At 38.5% G+C, this 18,426-nt stretch overlaps 1 protein-coding gene and 1 pseudogene across 1 annotated transcript; one reads left to right on the top strand and one right to left on the bottom strand.

The window, feature by feature from the left end:
- The first annotated feature begins 3,180 nt into the window (after window positions 1-3,180).
- Window positions 3,181-4,527, top strand: LOC148160220 (uncharacterized; annotated as a pseudogene).
- A 3,822-nt stretch (window positions 4,528-8,349) lies between these two features.
- slc38a8b (solute carrier family 38 member 8b) lies at window positions 8,350-17,806 on the bottom strand. The gene is made up of 10 exons (XM_014994032.2): window positions 16,936-17,806; window positions 14,715-14,913; window positions 14,193-14,349; window positions 14,012-14,113; window positions 13,867-13,924; window positions 10,504-10,618; window positions 10,278-10,425; window positions 10,009-10,211; window positions 9,468-9,519; window positions 8,350-8,915 (listed from the first exon to the last, which is right to left on the bottom strand). The coding sequence occupies exons 1-10, from the start codon at window positions 17,122-17,124 to the stop codon at window positions 8,807-8,809; spliced, it is 1,332 nt and encodes a 443-aa protein (XP_014849518.1). The 5' UTR covers window positions 17,125-17,806; the 3' UTR covers window positions 8,350-8,806.
- Between the last annotated feature and the right edge of the window lie 620 nt (window positions 17,807-18,426).

The raw sequence follows: 18,426 nt of genomic DNA, 5'->3' as shown, positions 1-18,426 counted from the left end.
GGTTTTCAGTTTAAATATACTCATTATGAGGATAATTTGTATTCTATAATGCTTCAATAATTTTCAATTTAGATTGATGAGTTGAATAGAGTTAGCATAACAGCACTATAGGATTGTGTACAGTTAAGCTAAGCTAAGCTAAACAGGCTAATTGTGTGACCTGAAAACTTATCTGTGCCTTAAGTCAATGTAACAAACTCCATAGCTGTGGCATGATAAATAGTTTTATTAAAGTTTTGGCCTACTAACACATTAAGTTAATTGTAATAATTTAGACGAAATTGTAATCTGAGTCTACAGTTTGTGCCCCAGCTTGGACCCGCGAAGAAAAAAAAAACTAGAAAGTTCGCATCGCGCTCCCTCCCGCTTTAGAATGTGACGTTTAACGTGGCTTACTAATTCCGTGTGTCTGTTGTCACCCATCGCCTCTTCCTTTCACTTGCTCGCGGCTCTCCAAGACATGCGCAGTGGTTTTCTCTGAGCGGAAGAAGATGTCTGTCTAACCGTCAATTCAGCTACATAAATCATCAGATATGGCGACATGTAAAATCAGCAGCGCTTCGTCCAACTTTTAGCGTCACTTGGAAAGGAAGCTTAAAGAAAGGTAAGCTATTCGGACGTGATGTTAGCAAAGCTAGCTGTACAGAGACGTTGCATCTGCCATAAAAAAGGTTGTCACTCATGCGCTGAATTATTGTGTGGAGGTGCTGACTGATATGTCGCATTTACGGGACAACGCTGACCAAAGTCTTCAATATAGCGATATGACATTCACGGACGATCCGATTCTTCTGGACGGATTTTTACTAAGTCCTATAGGACTGAAGCCTCACTGAGAACTGTTCTTTGTTCTTGTGATGCTCTGCGTCCACTGTAGTAGTTATTTTTATTTTATTTAATAAAAAATATATAGATTTATTTAATTGGCGAATAAATAAGACATGAATATAAGAAAGCAGAGCATGCTCATTGCTCTTTGATTGTTTTCATCACCTGTCATGGTGGCAGACAAGGTGAGAACAGTCACGGTGCTCCTTCTGCTTGGTTACTTCTTGCTTATTGCGCCTTGGACAGTGTTCATAGTTGAGCGGTGTTTACCGTTAATTGCTATGTTTAATTGTGCAGACAGTTGTGGTTTCTGACATGGGCAATATGGGCAACTGTCCAGGGGGTTATCTTTTTAGGGATGGCAGGAGACCTCTGCGGATTGTAGCACAGAGATGAAAGCAAAGCAGAATGAAGAGTTTGAATTGACACTGGTTACATTCATTTCAGCTCTAAGTATTTAATATCTAGGTGTTTTATGGGATTGTGGATCTTTCAGATCAATTTGACAAGCAATTTTGATAGGTACACTTAATTTTATTGTGTCATGTTGCACAGGGTGCAACATGGTCTTGACTTGATCTTGGTCTTGACTTGATCTTGTGTTAGGTAGTTTTGACTACAACACTGCTAGTGAATCCTCAGTTGCATGTCCTCCCCCACCCACCTTCTTTCCATCTCCTTTCAGTTGGGTTTCTTTCGAAATAAATGCCAGTCATGGCAAAAAAAGTGAAGTTCATGCTATGTTAGGACAGGAGACCAGACGTTTCCATCCCTGAAATTATGATGCATAGAATCACATATCTAATCTAAACTATGTTACAGAAAATAAAAACATGCTTTATCTGCAGCATTTCTCATTAAAATGGCACATTACTGATGTATTAAAATTAAACATGATAGGTACACTTAATATTGTATTACCAATTAGGTAATACATTCAGCAAGTACTTTTACTTTTAATAAAAGTATTTTTAAAAGCAGTACTTTTTTACTTTTAAGTACAAATGTTAATGTGGTACTTTTACTTTTACTAGAGTACATTTTTGTCTGTGTATTTGTACTTTCTCCACCACTGCCTATCGCTAACAATGAACTAACTCATGTTATTTTATGAGCTTGAATTTCCTGGTAAATAATTTATTTAGCTTCTGCAAACCCAAATTCATGCTGGAGTTGTACGTTAATGTTGAGTCGCTGTCCATTGGATTCAGGTCCAATGTAGGCCAATGATTGGCACCGATCTACAGAAACCCCGTGTTCGTGTCTGTTCGTGACCAGACACGAAGCATGTGGGAGAATAGTAGCAGCTCCTATTTGAACAGTTGGAGCAACCATAAAGGACTCAGTCTTCACACATTTTGATGCTGGACCAACAGAAATAAATGGGCTGAATTTACTTCTGGCCCTCCATGTGCATTGGGTGACGTTGGTGCTACGTCATCTGAAACCCAGCAATAGTAGTTCAGGAAGGAAGTGGAGGAGATTGATCGTTTTGACAGATTATCTGTCTCATAACAAATTGTCATTGACATGGTGACAACTTTAACAAATATGGAGAAAACATATTTTTTATTAAAGTTATACTGCAGCTTGAATAAAATGCAACTACATAGCATTTTTTGAGAAGTCTGGATTGCTTTATGTGTATTTTGCATGTTGCCTATGACTATTGCTCGTGGGGAGACATTTCAGTAATCTAAAACTAATACAAAAAATTTAAGCAACGTACTTGCATACTGTATGCGGCTGTTAGATGTAAAATTCATGAGCAGTAAATATTGTGCTAGTATCAGCATCGAACCCAGGTAAGCAAGTTGCAAGCCTTTAAATTTGTAACAGCAGCTCCGCAGGGGGGCCCAATCAAATTTTTCGTCAGGGGGCCCAAGATTTCTGGTGGCGCCCCTGACTCCAGCTGAACAGCGTCGCCATCAAGCGCACTGAGAAGGAACGAACCATTTCATTCAGATCCAGGGGGTTCAGGGCAAATATGGATGTGTGTTTTTTGGTCTGGCAGTGGGAATATAAAATTTTTACTGCTCAAAACAATCTTCGAAAACACAATATGATTAATTTTGTAATTGACAGGGCCCCAATTTTTTTTTTATTCTATGGAGAAAAAAAATTAAATAAATAAATTGTGGAGGGTCTCCTGTCGGTCAGTGCCCTTAGAATTGTCATAACTTTTCCCGACTATACTGCGCCCCTGTATATTTATATTTGTATTGTAATAAATTCAGCCACTAAGATGGTGAGAATGCTTACAAGCCCACAAGATAACTATCATTATAGTAATATCAATGAACTAAAGTTCATGAAGACCTTGTCTCAAAAGAGAGGAATGAGAAGCAGGTCATGCTTCTGGAAATTCAGGAGCTTAAGGAGAAGCTGGAGAAAGCTGAATCCAAAAACCAAGGCCAGGTGGGAAGAGATGAGACAACGTGCTGCCCCACAATACAGGAACTCCAATAAGAAATGAAGGAGATCCAAACACCATGAGGAAATTGAGATGCTCACCATTGAGTTTGAAATTGATCTCACTGTGGCTCAGAAAGAGGTAAAGAAGCTCCAGGAAAAACTGAAGAACGAAAGAAATCTTGGTCCAAAAAGTGATTCAGCAAAAGGGGAAGCCTTCAAGGTTCCCCTAAAATGCTCTAGCTACTGTGAAGGGTTGAAGAAAGTTTCCACTGAACATTCAACAGAAATCAAAGTTCGAGATGAGGACATTCCTTACCTTGATGTAAGACAGCTTCAAGAAATGCTCCAGAGAGAAAGAAAGCTGAGGATTGAGGCATAAAATGAAAATCTGGATCAATTCAAAATTGCTGAGGCTTTCTTTGACATGATGGAGCAAGAACTGAAAACCAAAAGAGAGTCCAAATTGAGGCGGACTCTCAAGAGGAAGCCGTGGAGATCGCAGAGCAACTAATTAGAAAGCTTGAGGATGTGGAGAAAATGTCCAAAGAGGGTCCCGCTGAGATCACTTCAGATGAGAGGGACAAAATTCAACTGGAGCTCCAACAGCGGGAGAAAACCATCCAAGAAGAGAAAACACTACAGGTCCAGGCAGAGGATTTCGTAGAAGTATTGGACCAAGAACTGAAAACAGAACGAGAACTTAGAGCCCAAATTGAGGCAGACAAAGAGGAAGCTGTGGAGATTGTGGAGCTACTAATTAAAAAGCTTGAGGACATGGAGAAAAAGTCCACAGAGGGTCTAGCTGAGACTGCTTTGGTTGACAAAATCCAACAGGAGCTCCAACAGCGGGAGAAAATGCTCCAAGAAGAGAAAAGTCTTAAGGGTCCAACGAGAGACTGAAAATGCTTCTCTCTTGAAAACTGTAGAGTCTCTTCGGCAGGAAACAAAGAGCTGCAGAAAGAAAAGGCTCTAAGACAAGAGTCAGAAAGAAGTAAGTTGGAGTTGGAAAAGGTAAGCGATAAACTTTACCAGGGTTTAGAGAAAGCCTATAAGATGACAGAAACCCTGTCGGGTGAGGCCGAACTCCTTACCAACAAGCTTCAGGCAGAGGACAAGAAACGGAGATCTCTGCTCAAAGATATCGAGGAACTCACCCTCATGCTGGAAAAGGAAAAAGCCCTTAGAATCAAGGCAGAGAACTGTGAGATGGAGGCCATAGAGATTTTAGAGAAATTTGAGAAGGAAGCAGAAGAAAAACACCATCTCATCAAAGTTCAAAGTTAAGAAGAGAGGGACAAAATTCAACTGGAGCTCCAAAACGGGAGAAAATGCTCCAAGAAGAGAAAATCCAACAGGTCCAGGCAGAGAATTTATTAGAAATACTGGAGCAAGAACTGAAAACAGAACAAGAACTTAGAGCCCAAATTGAGGCAGACAAAGAGGAAGCTGTGGAGATCACAGAGCAACTAAATAAAAATCTTGAGGACATGAAGAAAACGTCCAAGGATGGTCCGGCTGAGACTGCTTTGGATGACTGGGAGAAATTTGAACTGGAACTCCAAAAGCTAGAGAAAATGCTCCAAGAAGAGAAAAGTCTAAGGGTAAAAAGAGAGTCTGAAAATGCTTCTCTCTTGAAGACTGTAGAGTCTCTTCAGCAGGAAACAGACAAAGAGCTGCAGAAAGAAAGGGCTCTAAGAGAAGAGGTAGAAAGAGGTAAGTTGAAGTTGGAAAAGGTAAGTGGTAAACTTTTCCAGGGTTTAGAGAAAGCCTGTAAGATGACAGAAACCCTCACAGGTGAGGCCGAACTCCTTACCAACAAGCTTCAGGCAGAGGACAAGAAACGGAGATCTCTGCTCAAAGATATCCAGGAACTCACCCTCATGCTGGAAAAGGAAAAAGCCCTTAGAATCGAGGCAGAGAACTATGAGATGGAGGCCAGAGAGATTTTAGAGGCGTTCCAGAAAGAAGCAGAATACAGAACCTGGCAGAAGAAAGATTTGAAAGAGAAACGCCATCTCATCAAAGTTCAACCTCTTTAAAGTCATGTGAATAGCTCTTTGTTGTAGTTAGATTATAAGTATTAAATCTAACAAGTATTTTAGATTATTAGTATTTTAATTCATGTAAAGATTATTCTGTTATGTGTCTGTTTCACCACACCTGATTCAAATGATTGCATGACCTCTTCTGCAGCCACCAGATACTGCAGAAGTCTGTCAGCCATTCATTTGAGTCAGGAGTTTGGTAGGAAGAGGAGACATCTTAAACATGTAGGCATGTGTACTTAAGGACTACAGTTGGGAACCACTGCAACAGCAGTCGATTCCCGGTCTGTCCACCCTTTGCCGTTTGTTTTCCCACTTCACCCACCTTGCCAGCTGGTGTTGGTCAGACACGACATGGCACAAAAATTTGCAGCCTCACTTCTGTCAGCCTGTGGCTACAATCCAGTAGCTTGCCATCAGCAGAGTGTGAATGAGTCCTTTCACTCCCTTCAAATACATGAAGTGGCCTGAAACAGGCCATACAGTGCAGTTTTGTTTTAAATGTCGCAAGTTCTATGTAAATGTTACATTTTTATTGAACTCTTTAATTTAAAAATGCTTAAAAAACAAACGACAAAAAAGGAAAGGACTTGGCATTCAGCCTCTTTACAGTGAAAAGCCTCCTTGTTTGTTTCTGTTTAAATGTTGAACATTTTACATCATTGTACGTATTCAAACTCATAACGCAATGTAAATAGCTGTTGATTGTGTTTGTCTTTGTTTTAAATGTTGCAAGATCAATGTCAGTGTTGCATTTTTATTATGTCCTCCTTTTTGTTAAAACAAATGCTAAGAAACTGACAAAATAAAAAAAACAACTCAACAAAAATGGAAAGGCTGGATCTATTCCGCCCCTTTCCAGTAATGTAAATAGTTTCTTCCTGTGTTCGTTTCTGTTTTAAGTTGAAAGTTTTACATCATCATTCTATGTATTAACTTTAATATAATGTAAATTGCTGTTGTGTTTGTCTTTCTTTTAAATGTTGCAGATGTATTGCAAAAAAAAAAAAATACGGGAGGAAAGTTTTTATTTGATTTTGGCTCTATTCCACCTCTTTAATGTAATGTAAATTGCTGTTGATATGTTTGTTTTTCTTTTAAGTGTTGCAGGCTCTATGCCAATGTTGCATTTTATTATGTCTTTTTATTTAAAAAGAAATGCTATTTACACTACTACACTAAGAAAACAAACAAAACCAAATAAACAAAAATGGAAAAGTTGGATCTATTCCTCCCCTTTACAGTAATGTAAAGGGGAGGAATAACTTCTTGTGTTTGTTTGAAATAAACACAAGAATGTTTATATTGTCATTCTATGCATGACAATGTAAATGTTTCATATCATCATACATAGACAATATGTTTTATGTCATGTATTCAAACTTCAATGTAATATAAATAGCTGTTGTGTTTGTCTTTGTTTTATATGTTGCAAGTTCTATGTCAATGTTGCGTTTTTATTATGTCCTCCCTTTATGTAAAAAGAAATCAAAAAAACAACAAAGGAGAATAATTTGTTGGTTGTTTTATTTGATCTCTATGAAATGGGTCTGGTGACATGGGAGAAAAAAAAATTCTGGCCGCGACTTAATTAATGGAACGAGAATAATAAGAATGGTAATTACTCATTGATTTCTTGGGAAAGACTTAATTATAACAAGTCATGGCCACGATTTTGTTGTCTTTTTTCCTGACTCCACAGATTTCAGATGTATTCAACTTGACCGATAAGAGCTGGCTAAATTGATTGAAAACATTTTCCACATATTTGGGGCTTTTATATAACATTAGTGTCTGACCTTTTACATTGATTCCCAAACATTCAAGAGAGTCAAATATGCTCAAGAAAATCATTTTACAGTTTGGTGAATCATGAAATATTAAGAAGTCCTAAGCCCCTCTTATGCTTATTGTTCTCACTTAAGAAATTATAATTAGGAGATGCCAATTTGATTAGTACAGATGCTTCATTTTTATAAGGTCTCAGCGGTTTGTTGGGAATCATTAGAGAAAGAAAATGCATCATGAACACATCTCGAGTGAAGATTTAAGTAAATCTGTAATAAAATAAACTGGAGTAATTAGTTCTAGATTGTAATGAAGTGTCAAAACCTGCTAAATTAACCTGATTCCTACCAGAAGACACCATAACAACTTGGCTGCTTCTTAAGGGTTAAATAAATTGCCACATTGCCAATAGTCACTTACATCTGTGCCTAAAAACTGATACTTGAAAGTTTGGTTCAGATGTGCCTAAAGTCATGCAGGTTGAGCCAATTGAAATTGAAGCATGGCGCCTGGATCTAAGACACAATAGTAAAAAAAAAAATATTTTATTCTCAATTTTGCTTTAAGCTGTGAAATAATGACAGTCTCTCGTCTGTTGGTATTGAATAATGACTAGAAAAATGAAAATGTTAAACCGTATATTTCTGGACAGAAAGGTCTCAAATGTTGCAAATGTGTTCAGACAGCAGAGGTGTTAATCTTTTGAAAGCTGCATGCTACTTAGAACCATGTTTACTTTATGAAGCCAGAGAGCAGCTGCAGGATTTGTGAGGGGCTCTGTGTGATTTTCAAGCATTTTTTCCCAGCTGCATTTAATGGATTTAAACATTTGGCCAGGTCACACTATAATCCCGAGGACTAAACACAAGCAGAGTGTCACAGGTTTTGCCCCTACGAGCAGTTCCACCCAAGATGAAAACATCCATTACATAACAGAGGAATCCATTAAAGCTGCTCTGTATTTTCATGCTTAAAAAATCATTTTCTCTGAGTTCAGGCAGACATGCGTCATCTGCTTGATTCTTGAATTTCAGCCTGATATGTTGCTGATAATCGCCCCCCTCTGACTCCAGAGCCTGACAGAACTGGTTTGTAGATTCACTGTAAATCACTTCACATGTGCACGGCTGCAAGCTGCGACCCACAACTCATTTAAGCTTGAAGAGGATAAATAGTAAACGGTTCACTTCTACAGCAGATTTATACTGCTGCTATGATTTAGATTGGGAAGGGGAAAAAGAGAACGGAGAAGTACTCAGGACCCTGAAAGAAACAAGATTTAAAGCATTCTTCTTATTTCACTCAAGCAAATGGTCACAGAGATGAGCAGAAAGGGGACAAAAGCTTGTTTTCTCTTGCCTAAATCGACAAGAAACAGTTTCATGCATGATGTGGAGTGGGGGGACAGTTCAGTAATTTATAAATGGTGCAATAGCGCCCCCTGGCAAGGTTCAGTATAATACATGAATACTCAAAAAGACACGGATCATCTGTACAATACTTCTGCTGCAAACATGCTTAACCATAATCAAATATATTTACAGACTTATTACACAAACATGTTAAAATCCATTCAAACTGAAAATTGCACTGCACACAAACATATTCCATAAACATATGTTCTGCTCAAGAAGACAAAACGTATATATGTACAAGTAAAAGCCAGCCATGAAAATTCAATGTCCAGTTCGCCAGAAGAGGTGAGGTTCTGCTGCAGAGGAATTGCTTTGTTAAGCTTTGAACTTGTGGAAAATCTCCATCACAGCAATGGTGGTGCTCTGTCCAAAGATGAAAGCTCCAACCACGATTGTTACAACGCCCCAGATGCTTAAAATGTCCCTGCAATGGCAAACAAAACTCAACAAGTCAGAAGAAAGACAAGAACAGCAATCTTTAACTAAATAAGCAGTATTATGCATTTTACAAGCACATTTTATAGCATAATCAAGTAACTATCATGTTTTCTGGACTATAAGCCGCTACTTTTTTCCTACGCTTTGAACATCTCTTTGACAAACCTGCTTGCCTTTATGTTTCTCTTTGAGTGAAAATGTTTCCTCCCCGCTAAGCTCCCATTAAACTTGTGCAGGCTTTTTCTGGCTGTAAAGGCATTTGCTTTCTCAGTAGCAATAGTTTAATGCTCAGTTCATACACAAAAACTCAGAAAATATATCTACAGCATTTCACTATTAGATGATCATCGACAAACTAAAAACAAAAAAATCCAAAAGGGCAATAGGGTATTTATTATAACCACCAGTTTAGGAAATTGTGGATGTTTGCATGCAGAAAGCAGTTTTGTACCCAACACATTGTATTTATGACCCTGTTCATGCTTTAAATAGTGCACATAGTGAATGTAACAGCAATGTGTAAATAGTTTACACTCACCGGAGTCTTGGAGAGACATCTTCAGTCTGCATTGTGAACACTAAGCAAAGACCTGCAGCATACACAGAACACCACAGGACTTTTATTGCATAATCGATCCAACAGTGAAGCAGATTTAAGGTGTAACCATATATTTAGATAATCAGTTTGGTTCTGTTGGACGTTTCCTGTCTGCTAAAAAGAGTTTTTTGCTTTCCTCTGTCACCCTGTGCTTTTTTTTTTTTAATAAAGTGAATAAATGATGAAAATCTTTCAAATATACAGATTTTCATAATAAAAATGTTCAGAATCTGATTGTATTGAACTGAATTAATATTTTTCATAGACTGAATTTAATTGTATTTGTTTGGTTTGAATGAGCTCTACTGGTTAGTGGATTGTACATCTATGAATCTGAAATAGATTTGTTTAGTTTTTCAATGACATAAATTTCATTGACAGTAGACTCAATGGTCAAACGGGAACATTAAATATCAGCCAGTTCCAACAAGAGTTTAGAGTTTAAATGGGTTCTAATTGATAAAATAAAGTTTATGCTTGCCAGGGAAGATGAAGATGAAGAAGGCACTTATTCCTCCAATGACGCTGATGACGTCGGCCATGTCTGGGACAAACATGGCAATCAGAAGCGTGAAGGAGATCCAGGCCACAGTCAGAACGACTCTGCAGCGACTCTCAAACGAATGAGTGACCACTCCCCAACGATTTATTTGAAGTCGTAGCACCAGGTTCAGGATCACAGATCTGTTCCACACAGACACGACATGAGGATCCACAAAACCACACAAACTCCACTCAGACTTGAATTACCTCCCCAGCAGAAGAATAATGGGATATATCGTGATGATCGATACTCCAAACAGCAGCCTGGATATGATCATCACCACATCATTTCCAGGATATGACATCAGAATATCTGAGGCTACGCCTTGCCCAAAGGTCAAGAAGCCATACACACCTGGTGAAAGAGAAGGTGGACGTGGTCAGCAGGTGAGAACGTTCTGGAGAAAGGCCGATGTTTGAGAAGTGAACCCACCAGTCAGAGTGTAAGTGAGCAAGCAGAAAAACATGGAGAGCACAGAGATGGCCACCCAGTGGAGGAGATTCTGGTTCTCCATACTGCTGTAGATTGCTATACAGGCTTCATGGCACTGCACTCAAAACACAGAAGGATTCTCATAGACAGAATGAAAAACATAGCCATCAGTTTGGATGCAGAAAAGGCGTTTGACTAAGTGTATTGGAATTACCTTTATTTAGCATAGGAAAGATTTGGCTTTAATAATCAAATTAAAGGCTGTTTTCAGTCTCTGTATGAATCCCCCTCTGCCAGGATTAAGATTAATGGGGACCTAACGGATAGAATACAATTAGAAAGGGGCTGCCGCCAAGGCTGCCCCCTCAGCCCCACATTGTTTGCGCTTTTTTATTGAGCCTCTAGCGCAGGCCATCAGAGAACGCAAGAATATTATGGGTGTAAATATTAAAGGCACAGAGCACAAGATATGCCTTTACGCTGATGATATCCTCATGACGCTAACTGACCCGGAGACCAGCCTACCTAACCTTTTTTCCCTTTTGAAAATATTTGGCATGTACTCTGGGTATAAGTTAAATCTGCAGAAAACACAAACCCTTTCATTCAATTATCAACCATCACTAAGAATTCAGAAGCTGTCCAGATTCTGCTGGGACAATAAATGTATAAATATCTGGGGGTTAATATCCCTGCAGAGTTATCCGACCTTTTTGAATACAAGTATACCCCACTGACAGAAGAGATTAAGGCGGATCTACAACGTTGGTCGTTGTTAACTATGAATCTATATAATCGAATAGATATAATAAAAATGAACCTTTTACCAAGGCTTCTCTATCTTTTTCAGGCTTTGCCTATAAAAATACCCGACAGACAATTCCACAACTGGGATAGAATAATCTCAAATTTTATCTGGGCTAAACAAAAACCCAGAGTAAGATTTCAAACATTACAACTATCAAAGGAAAAGGGTGGTTGGGCGTTACCACACATGGAGGACTATTATAGAGCAGAACAGATGAGAGTGATGGTTGGTGTGATCCAACATGTGAAACAAAATGGAAAGAGATAGACATGTCTTACACTAACACACCCCTACAATCCTTGCTTGGAGATCGTTATCTCATTAAAAAACACATAGATTCTGACCTAATACCATTATGGATAAAGGTACCGTTGGACGTTTGGTATAAAATATCAAAACAAGTACAAATTGAAAGAAATGCCCGTATTTTGAGATGGCCTGCCTACGATAGAGATTTTCCCCCATCAAGATTGGATAGAAGATTTATGCAGTGGGCACAAAAAGGCATAACAAGCTATTGGAAGATTACAAATAACAACGAATTAAAAAGTTTTATACAACTTCAAAATAACTACAACTTGGAAAAACCTGATTTTTATAGGTACCTCCAACTAAGACACCACTACGATAAGAGTATAAAGCGCTTGGAGGAGGAAGAGACAGGTATACTTAAAATCCTATTGGATTCGAGTAACGGAAGACCCCCTGAAAAAATAATATCCAAACTATATTCATGTCTGCAAATGGGAAGGAAATGTGATACAACATATATCAAGGTAAAATGGGGAAAAGATGCTAAAATAAAAATAATGCTTGGTTAAATATATGTAACTCTGTGATTCACACATCAAGTTCAGGCCTTTGGAAGGAATTTACCTGGAAATGTATGGTACGTTTTTTTATTACACCGAACATTAGAGGTAAACACTGTAACAACACTGAAAAGGCAAAATGTTGGAGGAACTGTGGGAATGAGTCTGCGGGACATTTTCATATCTTCTGGGAATGTACAGAGATTACACCCTTTTGGCTGGAGGTGATAGGGGAAATCAATGCTAAAATGGACCTGAATCTGCAATATGATGTTGCTGTGGTGCTCCTGGGTGATCTACCCCAGACATTGGAGAAATTGGATAGATATCTGCTCTTGGTACTGTTAGCAGGAGCAAGGAAAGCGATAACCCGCAGGTGGTTGGACCCGGAACCGCCAGCGATCTCGGAATGGAGAGAGATAGTCGGGGAAATCCATACAATGGAGAGACTGACTTTCTCATTAAGACTTGCTACTCACAAATACAACAAATATTGGAAAAAACTGAAACTTCTATAACAAATGATAACGATTGTTAATAGATGTAATTACCGCTTTTTGTTGATTATTACATGACTGCACCTGTCAAACTGAGTGCTCTGCGTTTTGTGTTAAAGGCGGATCTGACTGTTCCAAATGTGTATGTGTACTAAAAAACCCTAAAAATGATAAAAAATAAAGTTTAAAAAAAAAAAAAAAACACAGAAGGATTATTCATGATTCATTAAATGTAACCTATTAGGCTTTCCTGAACAGGTTGGGATAGGTCTATTGGCTATACAAATAGGTTCATCACATTTTTTTTTTACATAAAACCATTCTTAGATAATGAGATTTTAGTTTGGTCAGTTCTGCCTAGTTGAGCTCCTTTCAAAATGAGCTGCTTTAGGGCCTCCTGTCACTTTAAATCAAAATAAGCTGCTGCTGGCCACGTCCCATAACTCAACACTTGCACATGAAAATGGCTCCAAATAGATGCGCAATTATACAACTATACATCTTAGACTCTGAATAACACCCAACGGCAGAAGTGGAGCCAACAAAAATGCAGCAAGTTGTTTCTAGTTGGTAAGTGAACTACTGTAAACTACTATAAATACGTGTCTTTTCCCGCAGCCCTTGAACAGAGCATACTGACCAAACCTGCCCGAATTCCTCTTGGGTTGCTAGGTAACGAGGTTAGGCTTCCCTGGGGTTGCTAGGTAACGGTGTAGTGCAGTGGAATGTAACAGCAATCGAGATTTTTTGAAACGGCTCATTTTTCAGACACCAGAAACATTAACTTATTTTCAGAAAACGTCTGGGTGGTTTGTTTAAGCGCTTGGCTGTTTTTACAAGCAGTTGAGGCCTAATTGGAAAAATAAAAACAGGGAAAATGTGAATTTTTTGTTTAAATCCAGTTTTCTGACACTGGGCAACACGTTCACTAACAATTGCATGATGTTGTTGCTTTGCTGCCTAATGTCAGAAAATCCATCTCCCTCAGACTGGCCCAAATATAATAGAAAGCCTTGATGATTATATTTCATTTGATATATTTTAGGCATTCCTTCGAAGGGGAAATTATGTTATTGGTTTTTGTGTTTTTGAACATAAAAGAGGATTTGAAAAATAACCCAACAAAATCAGGAATCATTTCTCGGAAAATCATGTCTTAGTAAAAGAAAGTCATGCAAGACAACAGGAAGCTAAAGGACATTGTGCTTTTCAGTGACAACTTGAATGTGGTTGAAGATGATCGTACCTGGAAGCCAAAGCAAATGGTTGGTACCACACTAAACATGGAGGCCCAGGAACTGACTCTGAAAGATACACATATTTACTAAAGTACATTAGATAAAACGCTAGACATGTACACACACAATCCACGAAAAATGAGAGGTACTGACCCTCGGCTTTGCTCTGTGTAAATAATCCTGTGGCTGTCCATTAGATAATACTTGACAACGACTGCGACACAGAGATACGTAGCAGCAAGCGTCCCTAGTACACTGACACAAAAAAAACATTCAGAAAATTAAATAAATATATATGTGTGATGTTATCAGAGGTGAGATAAACACAGAGTACCTTGTGTATTTCTGTATGCCGATTTCTTTTGGGATAGACAGAGGCAGGATGATGAGAAGACACATGATGAAGAGGGCGAAGCGCTGGTCAGTGTACCAGTGGTAAGGCATGTCTGCCTCACTTGATCCGGTCACAGTCTCGTATAAAGAAATACACACTGAAGAGAGAGAAAGAGACAAAAATATCCAAGTCAAAAGAGGATTATGACACAAGACATAAAAAATATTTTGATGCATTAATAGTGGAGCTAAATATCAGAAAAAAAAGAAAAAAAAAAAAGCTGAACATTTGCTGCCTGAAACAGCTCAAAGGTAAAAAAGGAAAAAGAAAAGCACAATATCTGAAAGCTGAAAAAGAACATCTTTAAGAGCTGGAGCCAAGTTTTAGTTTCCTTGACAGTCAAGGTCACCAAGTTCATCAATAACACCCAAAGTCTCACCTGAGTTTACATGAGAAAGCGATAAAAAACATAATTTTTTCAAAACATAAACTAGCTGCTGAGCTAGTTCTACTTTTACTTACGTTTTTCCAGTTGGTCTTGCACCACCACCAGGAAGGCGACGCTAATCATGAAGAGGTTGAAGCAAAAACAGACTTCACAGAGCTGACCCACAGCTCGTCCACACACCTCCCTCACTACGTCCTGATAGGTCTTCTGTCTGCTGACGGACGACGCATAACCCAGGATGACCAGACCGCTGATGAGAAACACCAGAGACACCTGCAGAGGATAACGATGAAGAGTTCAACACTAATCCATACTTGGTGTCACTCCCGCTTGAAGATTTTAAACCTATGGCCATGGACACACCTGTGAATGGTGTACCACAGCCTGTTTTCTCAAAATTACTTAATTTTTCACAATAACTACAACAGAAACACTAACCTTGGCATCAACACCAAAACTTAAAAATGAGAAAACAAAAAAAAACAAATAATGAAGTTGTCTTAAGAAACCACAATCCAACTTATTTCACAGCAACTAAGACAATGCTATGTAAAGAAGGAGCTCCAACCTCAAGAGAATCATTAAATTAAATCCCTCTAAAGACTGTAGAAATTAGCGACTAACAAATCTTGCTAAAAGTTACAACCCTCTTGGCAGGGGAGATACAAGCAAGAACCCAACCCAGAATTACTACTGCTAAAAAACATTAACTTGTGATTTACTCACAATGAGACAACATTTTTTATAACTATGACAATTTACAAAAATTAGGAAATTTTTAATCAGATAAAAGCAAAATGATCCAAATAATTGTCTCTATAAACACTAGAGGTGTGCCGATCGATCGGTCACCGATCATAATCGGGCCGATTTTCGTGAAAAAGTGTATGATCGGTGATCGGCCCTCATGGGTGATCGGTATCGGTATCGGGAGGAAAAAACCTGATCGGCACATCTCTAATAAACACACAATACTTAAAAGGGTCACACCTATGAGGGTGGTAGTACGTTTGTTTTTGTGCCTCACATGCTAACAAATTAGAAATTATATTATGGACCTGAACAGGTATTAAGATTCTGTAAATTAGGAGCAAAATCCTGGAACAAAAACATAAAACTCAGACTCTTTGCTTGTTCTTAGAAAGCATGTTTTACAACAGTCAGAAGCAGTTCAGTGAAAGTCCACACTAAAACCTGAGGCTTCATTAGAGCTCACCTGTGAAAAAGGGGGCCTCTTTCACACCAAGAAGAGAGAGAGAGAAATGGTTGCAGGTTGCTGGCCATTGCCTTCATCGCGATTCTCATCTCCCTTCATTGCTCTGTCTGGGATTTCTCCAATTGAAGTGGATTTCTCCAGCAAAATTTCAATCAAGGTATTAGTTGTAAATGACGATGTCGATTTCTTGCTCTATTTTAGAACTGTAGTCTGCCTGTAGTTTTAGCAATGGTGGTGGAGGAAGTGAATGAAGTCATTCAGTTGGCTGCACTTCACATATTTAATTAACATTAACAGCTGCGTTCTTCAGCTCAGTACTTCTGTCTTTGCAGTGGGGGATGTTTTTTTATTATTGAAAGATTTGTTCAAAAAACAAGGCAGTAATGCAAATAAGTATTCAAATACAACTCAGAAATCAGAGTTAGGTGAAGAGTAGACAATAAACTAGAAGAGGAAGGAGAAAATAAAGCAAAAATAAAAAGGAAGAGAAAAAGAAATAAAAAAGCTCTGAAAACAGTATGATTTATGGCGACAAAACTGATAAATTATGTTCTGCAATAATGTTGAGAAGTTTCTTAGCATTAAGATTCACCATTAGGCCACTTTATGGGGTTTTATGTAACACAATTCACTCAACACAAAACTGAGGAGACATTTTATTAAATGTAGATTTGTGTCAGCACAGTGTTCACAAAAAGAGAGGGTTGTTTTACAGTCCAGGATAGGACAAAAATAATCTTTCTGACAGGATTTTGGTGCAAGTGATGATTGTTTAGCTTCGTAGCGAACTGGCGCACTACATCATGGACAAATATTAGCTACTTTGTTACATTTGTTACATTTAAGTCCTGGCCGCCAGCAAGCAATAAAATCCTATTGGACCGCACAACAAATAACGACATTTTCACCATTACCTCGAGTTGTTTTCCCATACAAAAACTGGCGGCTCACCGGAAGTACGTTATCGCAATTTTTGTCCGAAGCGAATCGTAGCCACCAGCATAAAAACTTACCAACAAAACTTTCTAACTGAAGGCTGAATTAGATGGAAAGCCCAGAATAACTAGCTTTGAACTCACCAGCTCCACAGTGATGGCGGTGTTCACACCCCCAGCCTTCCTAAAAGCCCAGGGGAAGTTGAGAAGTCCCGCTCCCAGCGCGGACTTCAGCATGATGAACACCGCTCCAAACGAGCCGAGCCTCGGGGGATCGGCTACAGATGCAGACCGGGCCAGCAGGCTGATGCTCTCCCGGGCCAGTTCCTCCATGACACCGACCCAGTTTAAACACTCAGCACCAGAACCAAAGGACACGTTCCCAGACAGGAAACCACTATGAGCAACTGGTGTGTGGGGAGTATGTAGACACACACAGCCTCACTTACGTGGTCTTAATTTTGAATGTTAAGCATTTCACACTGGGGTGAAAAATGTGACACAATAGTGAGCGTTTGCTTGTGTTCAGTCAACTGCTGTCCCTTTATGTTCATTATTGGCAACAAGAAGCGTCTGAGATGTGCTACGAAACAAAACACAACTGCAGGGCATGGACTGTGTAATGGAAGTCTTCCCATGTAAATAATTTACTTTAAATATTACACTGAGTTAAAATGACAATGAGAAACAGACAAATATTTTTGTTGTTACTGTTTGTGGTGCTTTGGCAGCACGTGGATTTTTTTGCAGCTGCAGAATTGCAATATTTGTTGTGCAACATGAATGTCCAACTAATGTCCGGCAACTTTTAAATGCATCTCCTCCAACACATCTGAATTATTTGATTTACCTTTGGGGTCAGTAAAGTATCTTTTAGCTCATCGGCATTCAGTCATTTAGCCCTGCAAAGGCCTGACTTCAAGCCTTTCATTTGATTCAGGTGTGTCAGAGTGAATTCTGTGAATCTATAAGTTGCAAGAAGTTAACTCTCAAGGTCCAGACGTGGGACAAAAAATCTCAGAGGTCTGAGTACCATGTTGGTTTCAAAAAAGTTCATTTCTTGACTCAAGGGGGTAAAAACTTTTCAGTTTATGGTGTAAGACTGTAGATATAATTCAGAAAAAAATTAATTATTTTAATGTCTTCACATATAAATATTTTTTTAATTATTTGTATTTTTAGTCATTTTGTACATGTCTTAGTGTTGGAATTTGCAACCTTTACAACCTAAAGAGCCATTTTGCTCTCAGGACAGCCAAATAAAACTCGCTTAAAGCTGCTAATGTCACAGAGCTTTTTGAAAGAAGACAACTTTTTAGACAGATATCTAGGAAATTTCTAAGGAACCAAAGTTGTATTTCTAGTTTTAGGATTTTAAATAAACATAAAAGAGACTGGATTTAAAACAATAATCTTAAAACATATCACTGGTACTTTTAGTGTCATTCTTTGTGGAAATCCAATGCATATATTGCAGAAAATTTTAAAAATGATCAAAAATCATTATTTATTTTTACATCTTTATTTTAAAAGATTAACTGGTTCTCTTTAATTCTTAGCCAAAGTTATTTAAAGCCATTACTGAAGGTCCAAAGAGCCACTATTAGACCCCTGCCTTAGTGCCTCCATGTTATT

Source organism: Poecilia mexicana, unplaced genomic scaffold (assembly GCF_051168715.1).
Source record: "Poecilia mexicana isolate PSO_F unplaced genomic scaffold, ASM5116871v1 scaffold_3, whole genome shotgun sequence".
Lineage (NCBI taxonomy): Eukaryota > Metazoa > Chordata > Actinopteri > Cyprinodontiformes > Poeciliidae > Poecilia > Poecilia mexicana.
The sequence above is the reverse complement of the archived record's forward strand: the minus strand, read 5'-3'. Positions and strand labels throughout refer to the sequence as shown.